This window comes from Camelus ferus, chromosome 34, assembly GCF_009834535.1.
Source record: "Camelus ferus isolate YT-003-E chromosome 34, BCGSAC_Cfer_1.0, whole genome shotgun sequence".
NCBI classification, from domain to species: Eukaryota; Metazoa; Chordata; class Mammalia; order Artiodactyla; family Camelidae; genus Camelus; species Camelus ferus.
In genome coordinates, this window is record NC_045729.1 from 15927935 (window position 1) to 15948958 (window position 21024).

At 42.7% G+C, this 21024-nt stretch overlaps 1 protein-coding gene and 2 pseudogenes across 3 annotated transcripts in view; all 3 read right to left on the reverse strand.

Moving 5' to 3' along the window:
* The window catches only part of SLC2A3 (solute carrier family 2 member 3), a 59654-nt gene extending 49876 nt beyond the window's left edge, over nucleotides 1-9778 (reverse strand). Inside the window, exons 1-2 of one of the 3 annotated variants that reach the window (XM_032473446.1) lie at nucleotides 9755-9778; nucleotides 7885-7962 (exon numbers count right to left, since the gene is read on the reverse strand). In XM_032473446.1, coding sequence (XP_032329337.1) covers nucleotides 7885-7905 — 21 coding nt within the window. In that variant the 5' untranslated portion in view covers nucleotides 7906-7962; nucleotides 9755-9778. Of the gene's footprint in view, nucleotides 1-7884; nucleotides 7963-9343; nucleotides 9481-9754 lie in introns of those variants that run through there. The other 2 variants (XM_032473447.1, XM_032473450.1) reach the window with 2 other exon arrangements.
* A 3559-nt stretch (nucleotides 9779-13337) lies between these two features.
* Nucleotides 13338-13990, reverse strand: LOC116661261 (annotated as a pseudogene).
* A 451-nt stretch (nucleotides 13991-14441) lies between these two features.
* Nucleotides 14442-15458, reverse strand: LOC116661371 (annotated as a pseudogene).
* Between the last annotated feature and the right edge of the window lie 5566 nt (nucleotides 15459-21024).

A 21024-nucleotide genomic window follows, 5' to 3' on the forward strand; every position in this document is an offset into this window, starting at 1 on the left:
ATCAACTGGTAAAGAAACCACCGTAAGCAAAGTTCTGCAGCATCTGTCTGTCTTAGAAGAAAGAAGATGGTTGGTGGAGGGACAGAAGTTAACACTTTTATCTCAATAAAAAAGAAATGATCTTTCTGGCAGAAAAAGAAGTCTGATTTGGCCTAGTGGTGTGCCCATGAACAGGTTTACAGTTCTATGTAACTGAATGAGCTATGTATTCAAAGTTTTTACGAAAAGAAAAAAGGTCTACAAGGCCGTGTGTTTGTGTGTGTGTGTGTGTGTGTCTGTGTTTGCAGAACAGGGGGAAATGGACCCTGAAATACAGTCCACAACCAGCTGGGGAGCCCTGTTCCTCGGCCAGAAGGAGAAGCTTTTCTTTGCACAAGGGGTCTTGCGTCCCCTGAAGATCTGCCCCACTCTTTTTCCCAGAAGGTTATCTTTCCCTAATTTGCACAAAGGCACAGGAAAGGCTAACAGTAGCCCTGAAAGCACGTATGTGCTATTCAAGACAGCAGAAATTAATCCCTGAAAGGCATTTAAATATTTTTAAAAATATTTTAAAAACTTTAAAATGGGGCGGGGGGCAGGTAACAGTTTTTCAAAATGATTCTGCGAGTAAACAATCCAAAAGGAAGGTCACTGCTCTCGTCTTTCTCTGGTGCCCAGCCCCCTACCTGGCGGCAAGGCTGCCAGCGCCTTCCTCTCCCTGGGGGTCCGTCTTTCCGCCTTGCCTTCTTAGACCCCCTCACACCCTATCCTGAACGGCTGCCTTTCCTCTTACCTTCCTCCTGATCTTTTCCCTAAATGTTCTCAAGTTTCTCTTGAGGGCCTCGCCGATTCCCAGCTAGGACCACGCTTTCAGGCCTAAGGGAATCCACCAGCCCAGCCCGCGCGTCACTCGCCCGTCACTCGCCCGCCGCGATGCGCCTCCGCGGGATCCTCAGCTCCAGGCCCCGCCCGCCCGCCCGCCCACGGGACTAGGAAGGCGCCCCGAGGACACACACTGCCACCTAGCGGCTGCTGCTGCCGAGGTCCGGCTACGCCGGCACGCTCTCGGGCGACAGGCCTGCGGGCGGATTGGCAAGAGATCTGTCGTGGGTGGAACCGCCAGTGCGAGCTCCCTTGGCTTAAGTAATTGCATTCTGTCTGGCTGGAAACATCTTTCCAAATCTTTTCCCCTCAAAATCCGTTTCATCTTTCAAAGTCCTGAGTAAACGCCATGATCCCTTTTTTCTGACCTTCTGCGTTAGAGTGTCTCACGCGCCGTGGAGTAGGTCCAGCATTTCGTCTGTAATTCTCAGGGAGCGCCACACGGCCTGTTCCAAACCGTTCCTCCTCCTCTAAGTCCCTCAAAGACTCAGCTCCTCTGAAGCACATGCCACCAGGATATTGCAATCATCGGCTGATCTCCTGGGTCCACCCCCACCCCCGCCTCCCCATTCCCTGGAAATTTAAAAGCCTGATTCATCCTCTTGGTTACACAACTCCTGTCATCATTCCTAGTGGCTTCATCATCCATGGAAACAATTCACACCATGTGCTGGCCTCTCAGCTCCTTATCCACTCATTTCCAATCATCCTGTTTTCCAGTCACTTCTTCTCAAGGTGATATCCTCTCCCTGGTCATTCATAACAAAGGCATTCCTTCCAGAACCTCTTATTTCTCGCATCTCACACTGACCATCACTTCCTCTCCACAATTTCTTGACAGAAGTAGGATGTCTAAGCTCTGAACGCTCCCACATTTTCACTGCTCGTCATCCTGCTATGTCACCCAATTTAAATTATCACTCTAAACACTCCTTTGCATAAACCTGCAGCTCCCTAGCACTTCCTTCTCTCCTGTTATATTCCTTGGTCAAACCCCAACCCTTGGTTAAATACCACTATAATTACCCTGCTTGCTTGCATTCACTAACACCAACAAGAATGTAGCTGTAGGAAAATCCACAGCCGAGCTGTCTGGTCTCCCAATGAATTTAGATGATACTCTCAGGTGGGCTCTGCCCTGCAAAGCTTATTTTCCCAAATCATTTCACTCCCTCCTGTCCAAGAAAACAATTTCACACCCTGTCCCCGATCCTCAAATTTTCAAGATCTCCTCCGTCCTTGCTCACACTTAGCTGATAATCTCATTTCTTATTTCACTGAAAAACTGAAGAAGAGAAACCTCCTACTTCACTACTAAGCCTACTAAGCTGACTGAATTAGCATCCACACACTCAGCTTCCCTCCCGTTAAGGTGACCTCACTGTCTCCTGCTTTCCTCTCAGACTAGCCACTCCTCCATGCAGAGCTGGGTCCCTCTGCCTCTCACCTTACTCATGAATTTTGTTCTAAAAGTAGTTCCCTTATATAGGAAAAAAAATTCCCCTTTCTATTTCTGCTACTATCATAATATTTCTTAACAAGACTCCCCCTTAGATAAAGACAAAATTCAGAAAAGTAGATACTTCTGGCATGGGGAGACACAAGAGCGGAGTCTTACAATACGTACAAGATTCAGTTTCTTAAGCAGGGTGGATATCAAGGTGTTCATTAATTTTTTTTAATTTTTAAATTTATTTTGGGGGGGGCAATTAGTTTTATTTCTTTCTTTCTTTTTTTTAATGGAGGTACCAGGGATTGAACCCAGGACCTCATGAATGCGGAGCAGGCGCTCTACCACTGAGCTATGCCCTGCCCCCTCAAGGTGTTCATTTAAAAAATTCTTGCCTGCTTCACAAAGATGGTGCAGAAAGTAAAGGAGTCCTCGTCCCTCTCAAAGCCAAAGCCAAGCCAAAGCCAGGAAAGCAGCGCTGAAAGGCATCCACACACGGGCCTCTGAAGGTGGCCCGATACCCCCGGAAGAACGCCCCCAGGAGGAACAGGCCTCTCGGTGCCAGCAAGTTCCCTCTTACCGGAGTGCGCCCCGAAGGAGATGGAAGACACATACTTGTGCTCATTGTGGAGGTCAAGGCCAACAAGCACCAGGTCAAGCCAGCTGCGAAGCAGCAGCAGCAGGATGCCACCAAAAAGAAGGAGAAGGAAGACTGGGGGAGGGGCGGGAGAGAGGGAGCGGCAGTAAAGGAGAATCCCTCAGGTTTCTCCTTTACAGGCGGTCCTTTCTCTCCCAGTCCCAACCAGTGGTGCCTATTCATCTGTCCTCATCCCTATAATCTTGTCATTTACAAAATGTATATAAATGGGACCTATCTTGGTTTGCACTGCCATCACAGAGTGGTATAGACTGGGTGACTTAAACAACACACATTTACTTCTCACAGTTTTGAGGGCTGGAAGTCCAAGGTCAGGGTGCCGGCATGGGTGGGTTCTAGTTAAGGTCCTTTTCCTGGTTCCCAGACGGCCACCTTCTCACTGTGTCCTCACATGGCCGAGGGAGAGCAAGCTAGATCTCTGGGCTCTTCTTATAAAGACCCTCTTCCCATTCATGAGGGCTCCATCCCCGTGACCAAGCCATCTGCATACCTTCTTCAGTGAAATGTCTGCTCCATGACTTTTACTTTCTCTATTTAACTGTTGAGTATTTTTTTAATAATGGCTTTATTGAGATATATCTCAGATACTGTACAATTCACCATTTAAAGTGTACAATTCAGTGGTTTTCAGCATATTCACAAAGCTGTGCAACCACCACTGTAATTAACTGTGGAGCACTTTATCACCCCCAAAATGAACCCCACACCTGTTAGCACTCACTCTCAAAGTTCTCCCCAAACTCCCAGGCCTAGGCAAGTACTAATCTACATTTTATCTTTATGGATTCGCCTCTTCTAAACATGTCATGTAAATGAAGTCATGTAGATTAGTCTAATATGACTATTCTTTCTATTTTTTTTCCTTATAGGACTCAAAACTTTAATTGCATTCCCATTATAGTCAGGAAGTAGAATAAGCCCTCAAGAAAAAAAGCAAAAACGCCAAGATATTCTTTAATTTGTTGCTCATACTTTTGATGTCATATCTAAGAAACCACTGCCTAATCTAGGATCACAAAAGTTTGCATCTATGTGTTCTTCTAAGAGTTCTGTGGGTTTAGCTCTTACATTTAAGTCTTTGATCCATTCTGAGTTAATTTTTGTATATTTTTTTTTGCATATGGCTATCCTGTTGTCCCTGTAACGTTTATTGAACAGACTATCCATTCCCCACTGAATGGTCTTGCCATCTTTGTTGACAAGTCAGCTGAACATGGACACATGGGGTTTATTTCAGGACTCAGTTGTGTTCCATTGATCTGTATGTCTAAACTGCTGCTAATACCACACTGGTCTGAGTACAGTTTACTGCTGGGTTTTGTTAAAAGGGCTTCTTATTTTCTTGATGCACGACCTTCATCAATATGTGCTTTGTAAATATTTTTTCTGTGGCCTACCTTTTCATCATCTCTAGGGTCTTTTGCAGAGCAAATGCTTTTCATTTTGGTGAGGCCTTATCTGTCTATCTGGGCTTGTGCTTTTCATGTTAAGCCTCTGTTTTGAAAATAAAGTTTCATGGTCACACAAGCTTGTCCACTTATTTACATAATGTCTGTGCTATTTTAACTTATAATAGCAGTGTTGGAAAGCTGTAACAGAGACCATGCGGCCCACAAAGCCTAGAATTTTTGCTATCTGGATCTTTGCAGAAGAGTTTCTTGGCCCCCTGCTCTGATCTGATAAATCCTTATTCTCCGTGGCCTTTTCGTACTCCCTCTGTCTGAAACGCTCTTTCTTCTCAAGGCTGGCTCCTTACTGTTATACTGGTTTCTGCTCAAATTTACTTTAGAGAGGCCTTCCCTGACCACAATATTTAGAATATGCCACTCTCCCCACCATCTGTGCCCTTACTTACTTTTTCTTCATAGAATTTATCACTTCCTTCACTAGAGAAAGCGCTGTGAGGGCAGCCTCAGGCACCAACAGTGCCTGGCATGTAATATCACTCAAGAAATATTTGAATGAATAAGTGAGTCATAGAGAACTATGTGGAAATCACATCTTTCCAGAAAAAAATAATCCTACTTACTGTCCCGTAAAATGTTTTGTTGGAGGAACAATGCTTGAAAAAGAGAACAGTATGTCCGATTCCTGTCATGAGCTGTGTAATGTGGGTGTGTCATTTGACCTCCGTGGTTTTTCTCAATATATCAAGCTGAGGGTTACAGAGGATGTCTGAAAATCTTTACATTTGTTTTCTAACTCCGAATTCCTTCCCAATCTCTTCTTGACCCTGAACTGAAATTCAATATGTGGATAACAATGTAGGCTATCTTTCCCACACAATAATTGATCTCTGCTGGTCGCTCTTGAATTCTGAACCTCCTGAGCTGTCTGCAGGGGAACAGCGCAGAGCGGAGCAAAGAGCTGTGGCACAAAGACGCCGGTCGCAGGCCAGCTATAGTGCTCACTAGTTGTATAACCTTGAAAACTTGTCTCAAGATCTTCAACTTTGTTTTCAAATAACAGGTGCCTCACAAATCAATGTATGCAAATAATAATAAATTCCCAATTACTTAACATCTTTTCTACGGCACTGTGAGATAATAGAAAATACATGTTGGTCCCCCGCCTCCCCGTTTCCTGGCATAGATCTCCTAAAACCCTCATAATTAAGTGATAAGAACACTGGGACCATCTCTTGGTCTAATACCTGTTTTTCACCAGGTCCCTGACGCAGGGCTCCTAAAAACCTTATAAAGTCCTAAGTGACAAGAGCACCAGGACTATTTTTTGTTCTAGTGAAGGGACTCTGGGTGGGCTCCTGGATGTCTCAAGGATGGGGGCTGGTCACCAGAAAGACCAAGCCATGATTAGCAGCTTGGAACTTTCAGCCTCATCGCCCATCCTCCAGAGAGGGGAGAGGGGCCGGAAATGGAGTTAATAATTGATCATGCTTACAAGAGGAAGCCTCCATAAAATCTCAACAGTAGGAGGTCTGGTAAACACATCACACCAGGAGGGTGAGCACCCTACCTCCCTGGGGACGGACACTCCTATGTATGGAACTCTCCCAGAACTTGCCCCCATGTATCTCTTTACTGGCTGTTTGCTTGTATTCCTTATCATATCTTTTAGTAAACTGGTAAACAGAAGTGTTTCCCTGAGTTCTGTGATTCATATCAGCAAATTAATCGAACCCAAGGAGAGGGCCGTTGTAATCTGATCTATAGCTGGTTGGTTCGAAGCACAGGATAACCTGGGCTTGCGACTGGCATCTCAAGTGTGTGTGTGTGTGCGCGTGGTGGGCTGGGGGTGCAGACTGTGAGACTGAGCCCTTACCTGTGGGATCCGATGCCATCTCTGGTTAGAACTGAGTTAAACTGTAGGACATCCAGCTGGTACCACAGAGAACTGCTTGGTGTGCAGAAAAACTAGGTTTCTTTTCCCTTTACAGTGAAATGCTTTGCCAAGTACTAGAATATATTATGTTATTTTTAGTTGTCACAATAATCAGCAAAGACAGATGTTACCCAAAGAGTCAATCATAGTGTCTGGTCAATAGGTACGAAATAGGACAAACTCACAGCCACATGTATGTGGCTACCTAAATGGCATTGTCAAAAGTAAAATCACTGGGATTTTTGGTTTCTTTCTGTTATTGCTGAGGTATAGTTGATGTAAAACCACTGATTTTAATGCCAATAGCAACAGCAACAACCATCTTAAACCTTTGCTTACCCTTAATGTCCCACTAAAATTCAGCAGATTTTGTCCTTTAATTTCTTGATTACTGAGATGTTTCACAGGCATGTGTCTCTTTTTAAATAAAATAACAACTACAACAATGATATATGATATCTTAATAATGATAAGGTTGGCACATTTAGGAAACCCACAAACAACAGAAATAGACTACCCTATGTTTTGAAATGGAACACACAGTACCTCCTAGTCTTAAATAGTCAAAATTAATAAGTAAATTAAATAAATACACAGTAGGGAGAGCTTGGTGGAGAGCTGGGGTGGGCAGGGGGCACAGTGACTTTGTTCTTGATTGTTCTTGATCTGATCGGTAGGGGAGTGAACACACTTAACAAGAGGACCACTCGTCCCCTGATTTCTGCCTGTCACATCTTGTCCTCATAGTGCTCCCAACAAAGCCTTTCTGGAAAAATAGCCTTATCAATTGTCATGTAAATGTACCATCTTTAAAAATGTGTTGACTTTTAGGACTTTTCCAAAAGATGCATTTTGGGAAAAATGTACTAAGAAAAAGCAGTTGCTCCCCCTGCTCTTCTCCCAGCTCTGTTGCTTAGTATGAGCCTTAAAAAGATCAGGAAAAAAATCTGGCAGTCTGAGAAGACAACCATTCAAGATTCCTGTGAATTCCCTGAGAATTTTTGATTTTGAGATGTGACTACATGTGGTAAACCCTTGACTCCAGGCAATACTGATTCAGCCAGCAGGTGATGCTCACCCTGCCCCCATCCCCATCCACAAATCCCTTAAGACCTTTCTTGGATCTTCATCACCATGCTTTGCAAGTAATATGACCCAATTACACTCTAGAGTCTGCTCTGTACAAGTAGTTCTTATTATTGTGCACATTCCGATATGACTCTATGTTACTCCTCCCACCTTTACAGCTATGGCAGTTTTCAAGGAAATTCCCCCTCATCCAGTTGTATATAGTTTACTAAGGCCTGTTTGCAATTACAGTGCTGAACATGGATATTTTATCGTTCTTATTGTTCTTGATGTTAAAGCACAAAATGCCACAAACATCTGAAAAGGGAGACAATATGGGAAATGTACTAAACCTACTGGCAGTAACAGTCTTTCCCACAGCCCCCTAGGTAGGTCCACATTAGTAAGACAACGAAAATTTAGGAAGATGATAGCTATTGAGATTATTAACATAATCATGACAAAACAATTTGACATCAATCTGACATAAATTCTTAATACTCACATCCTGTTTGCTGCTCTCCATCTCTCTGCTATACTAAGAATTGACTCTCCCTCCAATTCTTCTTCGAGGTACTGCTTCCTGTGAATTGTAATTGGCTAGTTATTTATTCGCTTTATCTACTTAAGCTCCTTGAGACATGAGGCTCTGACTTAGCCCCCAACCCACCAGCACGCCAATAAATACTTGTGGAAGAAGGTGAAAGCTCATATAATTCTAACATCTGAGATGAACTCAGTTCTGGGGTCCTCAACAAAGCTCTTTCCACTTGTTCAGTAGCCAATGGGAAGACTTTTATCAAGTAAAAGAAGAGCAAAGGGAAAAGGATGGTGAAAATGAAATCTCTATATTTTGAGTCATTGCTGTCACCAACTAGCACCGTGTCCCCATCAGCAAAATGAGCAGGGATTAGGTGAACTTGCTATTATAAAAGTCTGTGATTTAACTTGCCTATTTTGCCTTACAAAATTAGAAAGTATTTGAGATAAGCCACCTCCTCATAGCTTCACCTGAGCCTCAACTCAACTGCCTCCGTGAGCTGCAGTGGAGTCAGAAATCATGATTCTGCTTCACCAGCTGTCAAGTTTGAGTGTCTTCTCCTGTACCAGCTCTCCTGTCTTGGATGTGTAGTTCTGGAGATGGACTGAGATGTACCATGAAGCACTAGTGTTATTTCCAGTTTATTAAGAGGAGGGGGAGAATTCAGACAGATCATTTCCTTTACTAGTCCATAGACTCCTTATCACCCTTTCCTTTTCATTTCTCTACAACCTTCCCACCCCAGCCTCATCTCTCCCCTTTCCTCTGTCTGATAGCTCTTGTCTTCCAGGTCACTCTCATTCCGGAAAAAACAAAAACAAAAACCCCACAAGTCTTCTCACTCCAATAAACATACTTTTCTTGAAAAGTGAGGTGCCACTTGCACTGCATGAATGAATGAGCCATAATTTTCTAAAGAAATACCAATTTTCATCTTGCAAAAACCTACAGAGCTACTCATGTGCATAGCACTGAAATCCTGGGTAGGGATCTTTTTCTGGCCGGCACAGCTCCCTTGGCCTAGGTTGTTTCCCTGGGGCCCCCTCTCACCTTCTTCAGGTCCCTGCTCCAAAGACACTTCCTCAGACCCACTCCTTCTCCTTCCCCCAATTTACTATGCCAGTCCCCTCCTCATTTCTTACTACATGTTTCCTTCGTAAGATTTATCAGTGTCTGGCATGTTACCATACATCCACGCATTTTCTTGTCTATAGCTTCCCTAGATTATAAACTCCAGGAGGGCAGGGCCATTGCCCACCTCGTTCACGGTGGGATCCCCTGCACCTGGAGCAGGGCTCGTACACGGTAGGCGCTCAGGAAACAACAAATATTCTCCCCAGGACTCTGAGACGACTAGCTAGTTTCTCCAGAGCCCCAGGACCCCCTGTCCCTTAGTCCAGCCCAGCTGGGAGTCACCACCCACCTCCAGCAGAGCCCAGCTCGGAGGCTCGTCCTCCCGCCTGCCGGCCACCGGGACGGCACAGCGCTGCGCACCCTCCACCCGGACCGGGCAACTGCGGTTGGGCCCAGCGGCTCCACTCAACCGCCCATCTCCGGGACCCCGACGCCGCTCCGCCGGTCCCAGGCCGCCGCGCCCGGGGGTAACAGTGATGGCGCCCCCGCGCTTCCGCCCGCCCCGCAGCGCGGCCGTTAGGACCCCCGCGCAGCTACGAGACGCCCAGGGTTCTGCTTTGAACGATCCGTTGACGCGGGAGTGCAACGTGACTCGTGGGTCCGGCTCCCTCCGGACGCAGGACGCAGGCGCCCACCCGCGGCGGGAGCTCGGGTCGCGCTCGCGGGTCCCCCCTACCGCGGCCCCAGCCCCGCTTCTCACCTTCGCGCCCAACCGCCCGGCGGGGCCGCCGCCCACCCCGCAGCCCACCCGGCGCCCCCTGCGGCTTCGCCGGGAGCGCGGGGAACCCTTCACGGGGAAACAGCTCTGGGCCCCACCATCCTTAACGCCGCCCTTAAGAGGGTGTTGACGTTTCTGCTTTAAGAGATACCGGTCCCCCTCAACGCCTCCTCGGCCCGGAGCCGGTGACCCCAGATATCTCTGCGGGCTGGGCCAGAGTCAGGGCTGAGAAGGCCGAGGCCAGTTTCCAGTAGTTCTTTAGGACCCAGTGGCTCTTTTTTGATGAAAAGCCCCAGCTGCCTTTCCCTCCACCTCTTGGAAAGGACTCTTAAGATTTGGGGTTAGGAATCATAAATGTCGTCCCCCGCTGCCTGATTGGTGCTCTTGGGGGAGTGGGGGAGGGCAAGCGAGGAAACGGTGTTCGGAGAGGTTGCCCGCCTCCCACCCGACCCCAAGCGAACTTGGAATTATTTGGAGACTCATCATGATAGCGTGGGCTTTAGTAAGGGTTGAGTGAATAGTGACAAGGCTTTTTTAAAAAAGGAATACACCACACTTTTCAAAAGAGAATACTCCAGTGACCAATAAAGTCATGAAAAGGTGTGCAACTGAACTGATCATCGGGGAACTCCAAATTAAAACCACACGAGAGTCCACCGCACACCCACCAGGATGGTTAAAATGAAGGAGGAAAAGGAAAGAAAAAGAAAATGCCAAATGTGGGAGGGGAGATAGAGCATCCAGAATTCTCTCTGTTAATGGGGATATAAATTGATAAATTGGTGCACTTTGGAAAACTTTTGCAATGTTTATTATAATGGAACATAAGCCTGCCCTATGACCCCACAATTCTACCCCTAGTTATGTATGCAACAGAAATGCATACACATGTTCATCAAAAAGCAGGTACTAGCATATTCATCTCAGCAGTATTTATAACACTTCCAGGCTGGAAATAATGTGGCTATCCATTAAGAATGGATAATTACGTTGTGGTATGTTCACACACGGGAATATTTCACAGCAATGAGCATGAACGTGCTACAGTGAGGTGCAATTATGTGGATGACTCTCACAAAGTTGAGTGAAAGAACCAGGTGCAAAAGAGAGCAGACCAAATGATTCCACTTACATAAAAAATTCAAAAACAGGCAAAACTGTTCTATGGTGTCAAAAATCTATAAATTGTGGTTACCATTTTGGGGGTTGTGACTGGGAGGGGACACCAGGATCTCTGGGGTATGTTCTGTAACTTTGTCTGGGTGCTGTTAACTTTGTAGAAACAGTCATCCAACCGAACATTTTTTCATATGCATTTAAAAACATTTTTTTGTACATACATTTTTATCGAAGTATAATCAGTTTACAATGTTGTGTCAATAAAACTTTTTAATTAAAAAAAGCCTGAACTTTTATTAATTTGTCCAAGTTCTCCTCTATTCAATGCAACATACATTGATTTTATAGTCACTATTTGGCATATTAAGGCACTCGTAGGCACTGCGAAATCCTGGAAAGTTGTCTCTGCCTTCCAGGAGTTGATAACCTAGGCGGTGGTACAAATAAAAGTCATTGCTCAGGAGTAGTCTTTGATTCTATGCTAATTGTTAGGCAAGGCCAAAATAATTACTTTGGAAGAAAGTTGGGGGAAAGAATATGCATCTAGGCAGAGTTTGTGAGTCAGGCGGGATCTTAAGAGCCTCGCACTTTCTTGTCGGCAGGGAGCAGGGGGATCAACTGTCTCAGCTTTTCCAGGACTGAGGGGTTTCTCAGGACAAGGTACTTCTAGCGCTAACTCTTAGACAGTCTTGGGCAGCCTGGGCTGGGTGTTCACGCTAGCCAGGGCTGAGCCAGATTCATCTTTGAAGTTTCTCACACAAAGTCTGGCACATAGCAGTTGATTAATAAGCTCAGTGAATATTTGTTGAAATGAAATGGGGGGAAATGGGGAAAATGGTAACAGAAATAAAGGTTCCTGTTTAGGCGATGGCAGTCATTTTGGGGGCAGGAATTGTGGGAAATATGGGTTGGGATCAGGCTGAGGAGGGCCTTGAATGCCAAGCTGAATAGCATGTATTATGTCTTATTGATGACTGGTAGCTATGGATGCTTTTGAACAAACAATGATGTAGAAAAAAGATTATTTATGGAGGTACTGGGGATGAACCCAGGACCTCGTGCATGCTAACATGCGCTCTACCACTGAGCTGTACTCTCCCCAACCCTGAAAAAGAAAATCTGTGTTTTTCCTTATTAAATCTGGGCTGCCAAACAAGACTAATTGATATAGTTAGAGCTGGCATAAGTCTACAAGTTGAAGTGCAGGCAGAAGGTTATTAGGAGTCCTAGAAAAAAAATTAAATAACAGACTTTCAGAACCAGAGGGGAACTAGGAGCTAATCTTTCTTATTTTTTTAATTAAGAATTTTTATTATCACAATAGTTTCATCTTATCTATGGGGGATACTTCCCAAGACCAGGGGATGCCTGACACCACAGATTGTACCAGACCTTTCATACACAATGTTTTTTCCTACGCATACTTACCTATGATAGAGTCTAATTTATAATTTCTTCACAGTAAGAGATTAATAACAATAACTAATAATAAAATAGAACTTATAACAATATCCTGTAATAAAAGCTACATGAACGTGATATTGTGACTACATCTGATAACTCTGCCAAGCTGCTGAGTGACTAACAGGCAGGTAGTGAATTCGGGGTGGATATGCTAGAAAACGGGATGATTCATGTCCCAGGCAGGATGGAGCGGGGTGGCTCGAGATTTCATGATGCTGCTTAGAAGGGGGCACAGTTTAAAACTTGTGGATTGTTTATTTCTGGAATTTCCCCTTTAATATATTTGCAGACAGTGGTTGACTGTGGGTAGCTGAAACCTCAGAAATCAAATCTGCTAGAGAGGGACTACTGTATATGTTTCTTTTAGAAACTGTTTCTTCCATACCTTTTCCCCTCCTTTCTTAAATGTTAATATTTACTTGTAATCCTAATTTTAGTTAGCAATAAATGAAAGCCCGGTGGTTAAGGTGACTCCTTCTGTTTATTTGGCAGGTCCTAAGCAGGACTGGGTAAGAAGCTGCCTATTCCTTGCAAGGGGCAGTGAAACCACTACTTCGGTGGTTTCATAGCCCTGCCACACTGGAACAAAGTGTTCACTGAGAAAGGAAAGGACCACATAGTGTTTTCCTTTAAGTTATATTTATCCAGCTCTTCAATTCTGAGAGTATAATCTTCCCACCTTTTTGGTGTAAAAACTGTTACTTCTTTTATGAAATGATGGCTACGGTCGGTGGTAGTTGGTAATGTCTTTCTGTGATGATATAAAAAGTTCTCTATTTCCCCTTCTGCCCCTGTTGGTTTATAAAATGAAAAGATATGAGACAAACTTCTGTCTCATTCTCGTACTGCTTCTGGCTCGGAATCCTTGACATGCAGATACACGTACACTTGTGATGGTTATGGCTGAATCCACATTCTACCTCCTTTTTTCTTTTTCTATGGTGAAAATTTTTATATTTAGAATTGGCCAGCTAGACTCAGTTTAGATGATCCTAATTTTGCTGGCAGCATCTAAAGCATCATAGTCAGGAGCCAGTCATACATATGCCTTCTTCTCTCCATCAGGCCTGCTCAGGGTGTTGACCTTAACTACGTCAGTGTCATAGAGCTTCTTCACAGCCTGTTTGATCTGGTGCTTTCTGGCCTTGACATCCACAATGAACACAAGTGTGTTGCTGTCTTCTGTCTTCTTCATGGTTGACTCGGTGCTCAGGGGGAACTTGATGATGGCTAGTGGTCAAGCTGGTTTCTCCTAGGGAAGCTTTTCTGGGGGTTTTTGGGCTGCCTTCTGAGCCGCAGTGTTTTGGGCTGTCAGAAGTTGGGTGACGCCTGGATCTTCTTTTTTTTGTGGCTGTGGTTGCCTTTCAGCACTGCTTTTTTAGCCTTCAAAGCCCTTGCTTTGACTTCAGCTTTGGGAGGGGCAGGGGACTTCCATCTGCTTTATGTGCAGTCTTAGTGAAAAGTCTACCTCCTTTTTATATGCCTGCAGAAGCTGTAAGACCAAACACTATATATCCCAGATTCTCTTGCAGCTAGGGGTCTAGTTGTAAATTGTGATCTATCAATAATTTGCACATCCAAGAGACTTGAAAAGTAGAAGGGAGGTGGGGGCCTTCTCTGGGCTGCTTTGGCCATTGCCGCTGGCCAGCATGGTCATGAGATGTTGGGGTTTTTGCAGCAGTGTTCTAGTATCCACTTTCTAGCTCCTGGTCACTGAAGGCTACTGAGGCTCTGTTAGCAACAGTAGGGCTCTGGTCCCCTCAGGGACAGTTTCTGCTTTGGTGTTACTGGGCACCATCACAGGGAAGTCAGTGCTTTAAGTGTATACATTATTAACCTAAAAATAATACTGCGTGTTTCCACATCATTCATTTAACATTACTAGGAACTAAATGCCCTTTTTGCTCATAAACAATTTTTTTTGAAGATTCCAATGTGTTTTTATTGATTAGAATTGTATATCGTTGTAATCCTTCCATCATACATATAAAATACAGTAATAACCAAATATCTGATACTAAAATAACTTACTGACAAGTTCTACTATTGAACGCAGAATAGTTCTCTCTCTCTTAACAATAAAAAAGAGAAAGAAAGAAAGAACCACTGAGTTTATCTTGGAAAATTTAAATTCTGGCCATTATTTTACAAGTCGGTAATCTGAGTAATTCAGCTTGAAGATGACTTTCTCCTTGTAGACGTCTGCTCGTCCACGTGCGATCTGGGACCTCCTCGGGTCTCAAGCTTTTCCTGCATATGATGGACTTTGGAGATGGGACCTCGCAATTGTCCTCGCCTTGAGCCCCGGTCAAAGTTCCAGATCCAGCCAATCCCAGCTTTTTACCTTCAGCCAGAGTATATTTGCAGAAAAACGCCCCTTGTACCTTACCAAAAACGTCATAATCCACTGATATCAGGGTGTCCCCTTCTGCCTCGCTCATGCTCACACGCTCCTGGTCCTCCTCCCACGCGGCGGGGACTCCCGGGCCACCACCACTGCCAACGGTTCCCCCAGCCGCGTAACCGCCGCGCCCGGAAGCTCAGACAAAACAATTCTCGACAACAATTTTAACACCTCCCTCCTCCCTCGCCCCCGCCCACCAACTTTGGCACAAGCAATATACATCTTATTATGCTAGGACTATTACTGCTTAGTCGTAATTTTCCCGTGGTACTTTTATTACTGCAAATACAGCTGCCTCCTGTTCCTCCCCTTCTTTCTCCAAAATGGTCATCATGATACTGAAGCGCCAGCATAATATTGTTCCCTGTAAACTATCTGACCGAGATAAGCCAGAAAAATTACAAGAAGATGGGATAAACAGAAGGCACCTGCTGCTGAATCTTGACCAGTAGGCCTGGCGGGCTCTTGCAGTGGGGATAGTTACACTACCACCGGGAAGTCCTGGTATTCCTTCAATTTTGAAGAGCAATTTTCAGACAATGTTAGTTTTAAGAAAATGTCGGGTCTAGAAGAAATATGTACACATTTGTCCCGGGAAGCAAGCAACTACGGATTCCATAATTTATACAGTGTAGATGGTATCTCTCAGCACTCTCAAATAGTAAGTTCTTCCTACTCTGGAATCACAGACTGTAGGTTAAAAACACCTTACACCCCCCCCCCCTTTTTAAATGTATCTTTATTGAAGTAGAGTGCTTTACAATGTTGTGTTAGTTTCAGGTGTACAGCAGAATGATTCAGTTATACACACACACACACACACACACACATATATATATTTTCCAGATTCTTTTCCATTATAGGTTATTACAAGATATTGAATATAGTTTCCTGTGCTCTGGCACCTTACTATTTTTTAATAGTTTTTTAAAATTGAAGTATTGTTGATTTACAATGTTTCAGGTGTACAGCAAAGTGATTCAGTTATGTATGTGTGTATATATACTTTTTCATTATAGGTTACTACAAGATATTGAATATAGTTCCCTGTGCGATACAGTAGGTTCTTGTTATTTATTTTATACATAGCAGTGTGTATCTGTTAATCTCAAATTCCTAATTCATGTCCCCTTCTTCCCCTCTGGTAACGATAGATTTGTCTTCTATGTCAGTTAATTCTATTTTTATTTTGTAAATAAGTTCATTTGTATCATTTTCCACATGTAAGTGATGTATTTGTCTTTCTCTGACTTACTTCACTTATGTAGTATGATAATCTCTAGACCCCCCCATATTGCTGCAAACGGCATTATTTCATTCTTTTTAATAGTTGAGTTATATTCCATTGTATACATAACATATCGTTCTTCTTTTAAATTTTTTGGGAATGAGGCAATTAGGTTTATTTATTTATTTATTGAAAATGTTTTATTTTTATTTTTTCATTTTTAGTTTTATTAGGTAGAATTTACAATTTGACTGCACATATATAATATATTGCATATAAATACATATATACAATATATTGCACATTTAAAACATTTACATATATGTACTTTTCATTGTTTCTAAGAACAGTTTAGAGCTTCAGCTTTTTAAACTTAACATAGTTATCAAAGGAATAAAGCCAACCACAAAATAGCTATTTATTTTTTAATTTTTTAATGGAGGTACTGGGGATTGAACCAGGACCTTGTGCATGCTAAGCACACACTCCACCACTGAGCCATACTCTCTCCCCATATATACCACATCTTCTTTATGCATTCATCTGTTGATGGACATCTAGGTTGTTTCCATGTCTTGGCTATTGTAAATCGTGCTGCTATGAACATTGGGGTGCATGTATCTTTTTGAATTAGAGTTTTCATTTTTTTTTCCAGATATATGCTCAGGAGTGGGATTGCTGGATCAGTTTTTAAAGGACCCTCCATACTTACACATCTTATTTTTCATTCACTGGATGTAGAGGACATCTATTCACTAATTGCATCTATCTTTTCAACTTTTCTAGGAAGGTAGATTGAAGGAAAATTTTACTTTCAAATGTTAAATGCCTCAGGGTATTAAGGAGAAAGTGGTAGCATTTTCACAGACAGGTAGTTTCCCTGGTAGGTCTGGAGAGCAGATTTATGTTTCACCTTATGGCTGGAAAAACCCAGGTGGTGAGTGTGAAACATTTTCCCAGGATCATAACATTGGCATAGATACCTTTAAAAACATTCCAAAGATCTGGTATATTTAGAATTTGTCCAGCATACGTCATTGACTTCTTCTCATTCTGGTTTGGTTCAAAACCAGCTATGTATCAGACACTGCCAGGCACTGGCTACGCAGGGATGAATAAAATACAGTCTATATCCAAGCAGGTTTCTGTAATGTGATTAATGCCCTTCGTTCAGAAAAATCTTTGAGTTTCCTTCACCTCCACCGCATTCACAATTACTTTGTGAATGGTTTCTTTAGGAACCCACTGCTTGGCTGCTGTGATCCCGGGTCAGTCCTTAGCTTTCTGTATGAGAGCTTCGGTTTCCCTATCTTTCCCTAAAGGCAAGGTTAAACCCCATCCTTTTAGGCAGTGTAAGTAAATGGGAAGTCTGGGACGCAAGGTTCAGAAGAATTTAATTATCACGTATATTGCAGGAAGCCACGGCACACGCTGGCTCGGTTGAGTAAACAGGAAACTATCGACCCCACGCAGGAAATGACCTTGTCCCAGGGGAGCGAAGGTGCCGCGGATTTCCCTTTTTCCTTCAGTTCCCGTCTAAACGCATTTCCGGGTTTCGATCAATTTGGTCCTTCAGTGCCAGAGCCGACTCCTTTCGGCTCTTCCCTGTCCCACCCTAGACGGCATCCCTGAGCGAATGGCCAATAGGCCCTTTCCTTTAGTGGACATTTTTAGGCCTCGCTTTACATCACAGCAAATCTCAACCAATCAGTAGTTGGGGTAGGAGGTACCCAAATAATCTTCACTTCCTTCCCAAACAGCTGCCCCTCGCTCGCGTCATCCTGATAGATTACTTAGGTAGCCAATCAACAAGCAACTTTGGGCCCGGCCTACCTTAAAACCAATCAATTAAAATGAAGACGGGGAATTGGGCGGAGAATGAAAAACTTGCCCCCTCTTTTGGAAATGGTTTGGAGAGGTGCGTTCGGACCTCGTGAACTTACAATTTTACGCCAGCGATCACCGCATACTGCGTATCTCAAACGCTCCAGTTCTGCGCCCCTTGGACCTCACCCCAATCTGAGCCCCACCCTTCACAGGCCTCCCCCATCACCCATTTCAGTAGAACACATCCCTCTCCTGAATCCTCCGGAAAAGAACTAAACCCCAGAGGCCCGTGCTTTACACGCTCCTCCCCGCGCCGCAGAGCAGGGGGAAGGAGAGACCCTGCAGCCTCTGGCGCCAATCTTTCCATTCAGTGCGTCTCTCCTCCCTTCCCCACGTTCCCGGGTCAGAGCTGACACGGGAGTGGGAGGAGCCGAGGGGGGGCGGCCCGCTCCGCTGAGGGAGAGGCTACAGCTTCTTAAGGTGGCACCAAGCTGTTGGGTGGCTGGGCCTCTGAACCACTGGGATGGGACGTCCTCCTGCCTCCCAACGTCGCTTCCCACGCCGTGTCTCATCTCTGGTCTCCTAACCGTAGTCCTAGTCTTATTTTTAGAAACAATACACAGGTTAGGTAGAGGATATAAAGTTAAGCTAATAAAATAATGAAGCTATTCAAAGAAAATACAAACCGTGAAGAGAACTTTTCCTTTACGATTTAATCACTTGTGCTGTGTTCTCTTCTTTTTCTCCAGAGATTACCTTTTAAAGCAGCGGCTAGAATTTTTTCTGACGTGCAAATATGAGCTCAGATTTTGTCTGATCAATATTTCTAAGTGAATGGCTTGTATGATTGTTTATTATCTCCCCGCCCAGATCTGACGAAGCCTCTGAAGGAAGCAAGAACCCGTAGTGCCTAGTGGCTGCTCCTCCTTTTACCGAGGGTCCCTTGAAGCTGGAAGAGGGGAGGTGGTATTTTGGGGCCGCCTTGCAGCCTCCCCTATGGTTAAGTCTTCTCATTTGTAAGATGGGGATAATAATACCTACCTTCCAGGTTTAGTGTGACTACTAAAAGACTTAGTGAAATGAAAACACGTTGTAATCTGAAAGGTGTGAAAAAACATTAGACGATGTTATAAATGTAAGGCATATAATCATAGTAAACATTTACATGGTTCTTACTATGTTCCAGCACTTTTTACACAGATTTTTAAAAACTGTTTTGTAAAATTTCAAAGACATATATAAGTAGAGAGAATAACATTAAACACAAACAAGTCCATGTTTGTAATAAGCAACACACTTGCCTAATCTTTTATTATCTATGCATCTCTCCTCCATCACTGATTTTGAAGCAAATTTCAGGCATTTCACAATACTTCAGTATGCATCTTTAAAAGATAAAGGTGTCTTAAAAATAATAACACTATTCTGTTAACACAACTAAAATATAATAATTCTTTGATATCACCAAAGCCAGGATTGAAATTTCACCAATTGCTTTTTAATATTTTTTCCAGTTGCTTTCCCAAATGTCTACATTTTATATTTGATGGATAGGTCTCTTGATCCATATACACTGCATTTCATTGATGTGTCTTTTAAGACTCTTTCAATGTCTAGGTTCCCCTTCCTTCATGCACTTATCTAAGTGCATTCTATGCATGAAACCCCAGCACTCTGAAATAGGTAATATTATTACCTCCATTTTACTGATGAGAAAACTAACAGAGCAGTTTAAATGACTTAAGTACTCAGTTACTGCATATCAAAGCTGGGATTTGAATACATGAATTTTATCCACTATACCATGTTTCATAAAATACCCAAGTCTTACATAAATGCTTCCAAAATGTGTATTGAGGCATATTGATCATCAATATTGCGAAGTGTTTTGCTCAAAGTAGACTAGCACTCAAGAAGAATTATATAATATGTTCTAGAGAAGTGTGGATCCTTGCATTTTGATTCCTTGCATGTTTCAGTGGCTATATGTTTATTCTGCTCCATATCACCCTCCTTAATAGAAAGTAAGGGGAGAATTAATGCAAATGCTTCTCCCTGTCATAGGGTAAAAACAAAACTAGTTTATCAATTTCTTTTTTTAATTAAAAAAATTACATAAGGAAAGACCATAAAAACATTAATACATAGTGTTTGATATGGATGTAGAAAATGAGGTAAATTATAATAATCTTTGGTATATATCCATCTATGTGTATATATATATATATATATATATATATATATACACACACACACAAATATATGCACACACATACCTATATATTTTAAAAAGCAACTATCTAAACATATTATACAAACTATTTTTTAACACTATTTTCTCACTGGAATATATTTAGGTATATGAAAAAATGGATTCTTTAAAATAATACCTGTCTGTTGCAAAATATCTAAATAGTAAAGGAGACATAAAAAGAAAAATAACTCCTCCCTCACTAATTCTACTTCTCAGAGTTAAATAGTATTCTATTACACAGCTGCACCATCGTGTATTTAACTTTATTATGGATATTTAAGTTGTTTCCAATTTTCTACAGTTATAAGTAATGCTGCAGCAAATATCGTGTATATGTCAAATAATTTCTTGAACTTTTAATTTTTATCAGTTTCTAGGAAAAGAGAATCTAATCCTTCCCTAATTTTCCTATTTTTAGTTTTTTAATTTTTTTTTTAGTTTTTAATTTTCCCAGCTCCTTAAATTCCATATATATAAAAAATGTCAAAAAAAAAAGGTTGAAAAAAGAAACATAACAAAACACCTAACACATAGCAAGAAACATGTGATGCTAAACTATGTGTGGGAGAATGAATTAATACTTCAAAGAGGAGGAGAAAGTAACAGCTTTAATCCTGGATATTGGAAGGGTGGTAAGAAAGAAAAGACTCAATTGGAATTCATTTCCTTTAATTACAATTAGAGGAATGACTTTGAATTCTGACAGCTCAGGAAAACGGAATAGAAGTTGAGTCATTTGGATTTTGGACTTGTTAGTTTAAGTCCTGACTTTGCTACTTACTAATCATTTGAACTCAGACATAGTCAATAACTCTGAGTCAGTTTTCTCATCTGTAAAATAGGTATAATAATAATGCCTTATGGGATTGCTAGAAGAATTAAATGTGATAACGCATGCATAGCTCAACGTGTGGCACATTGTAAATATAATGTAATTATTTATTTAAATAAAATAC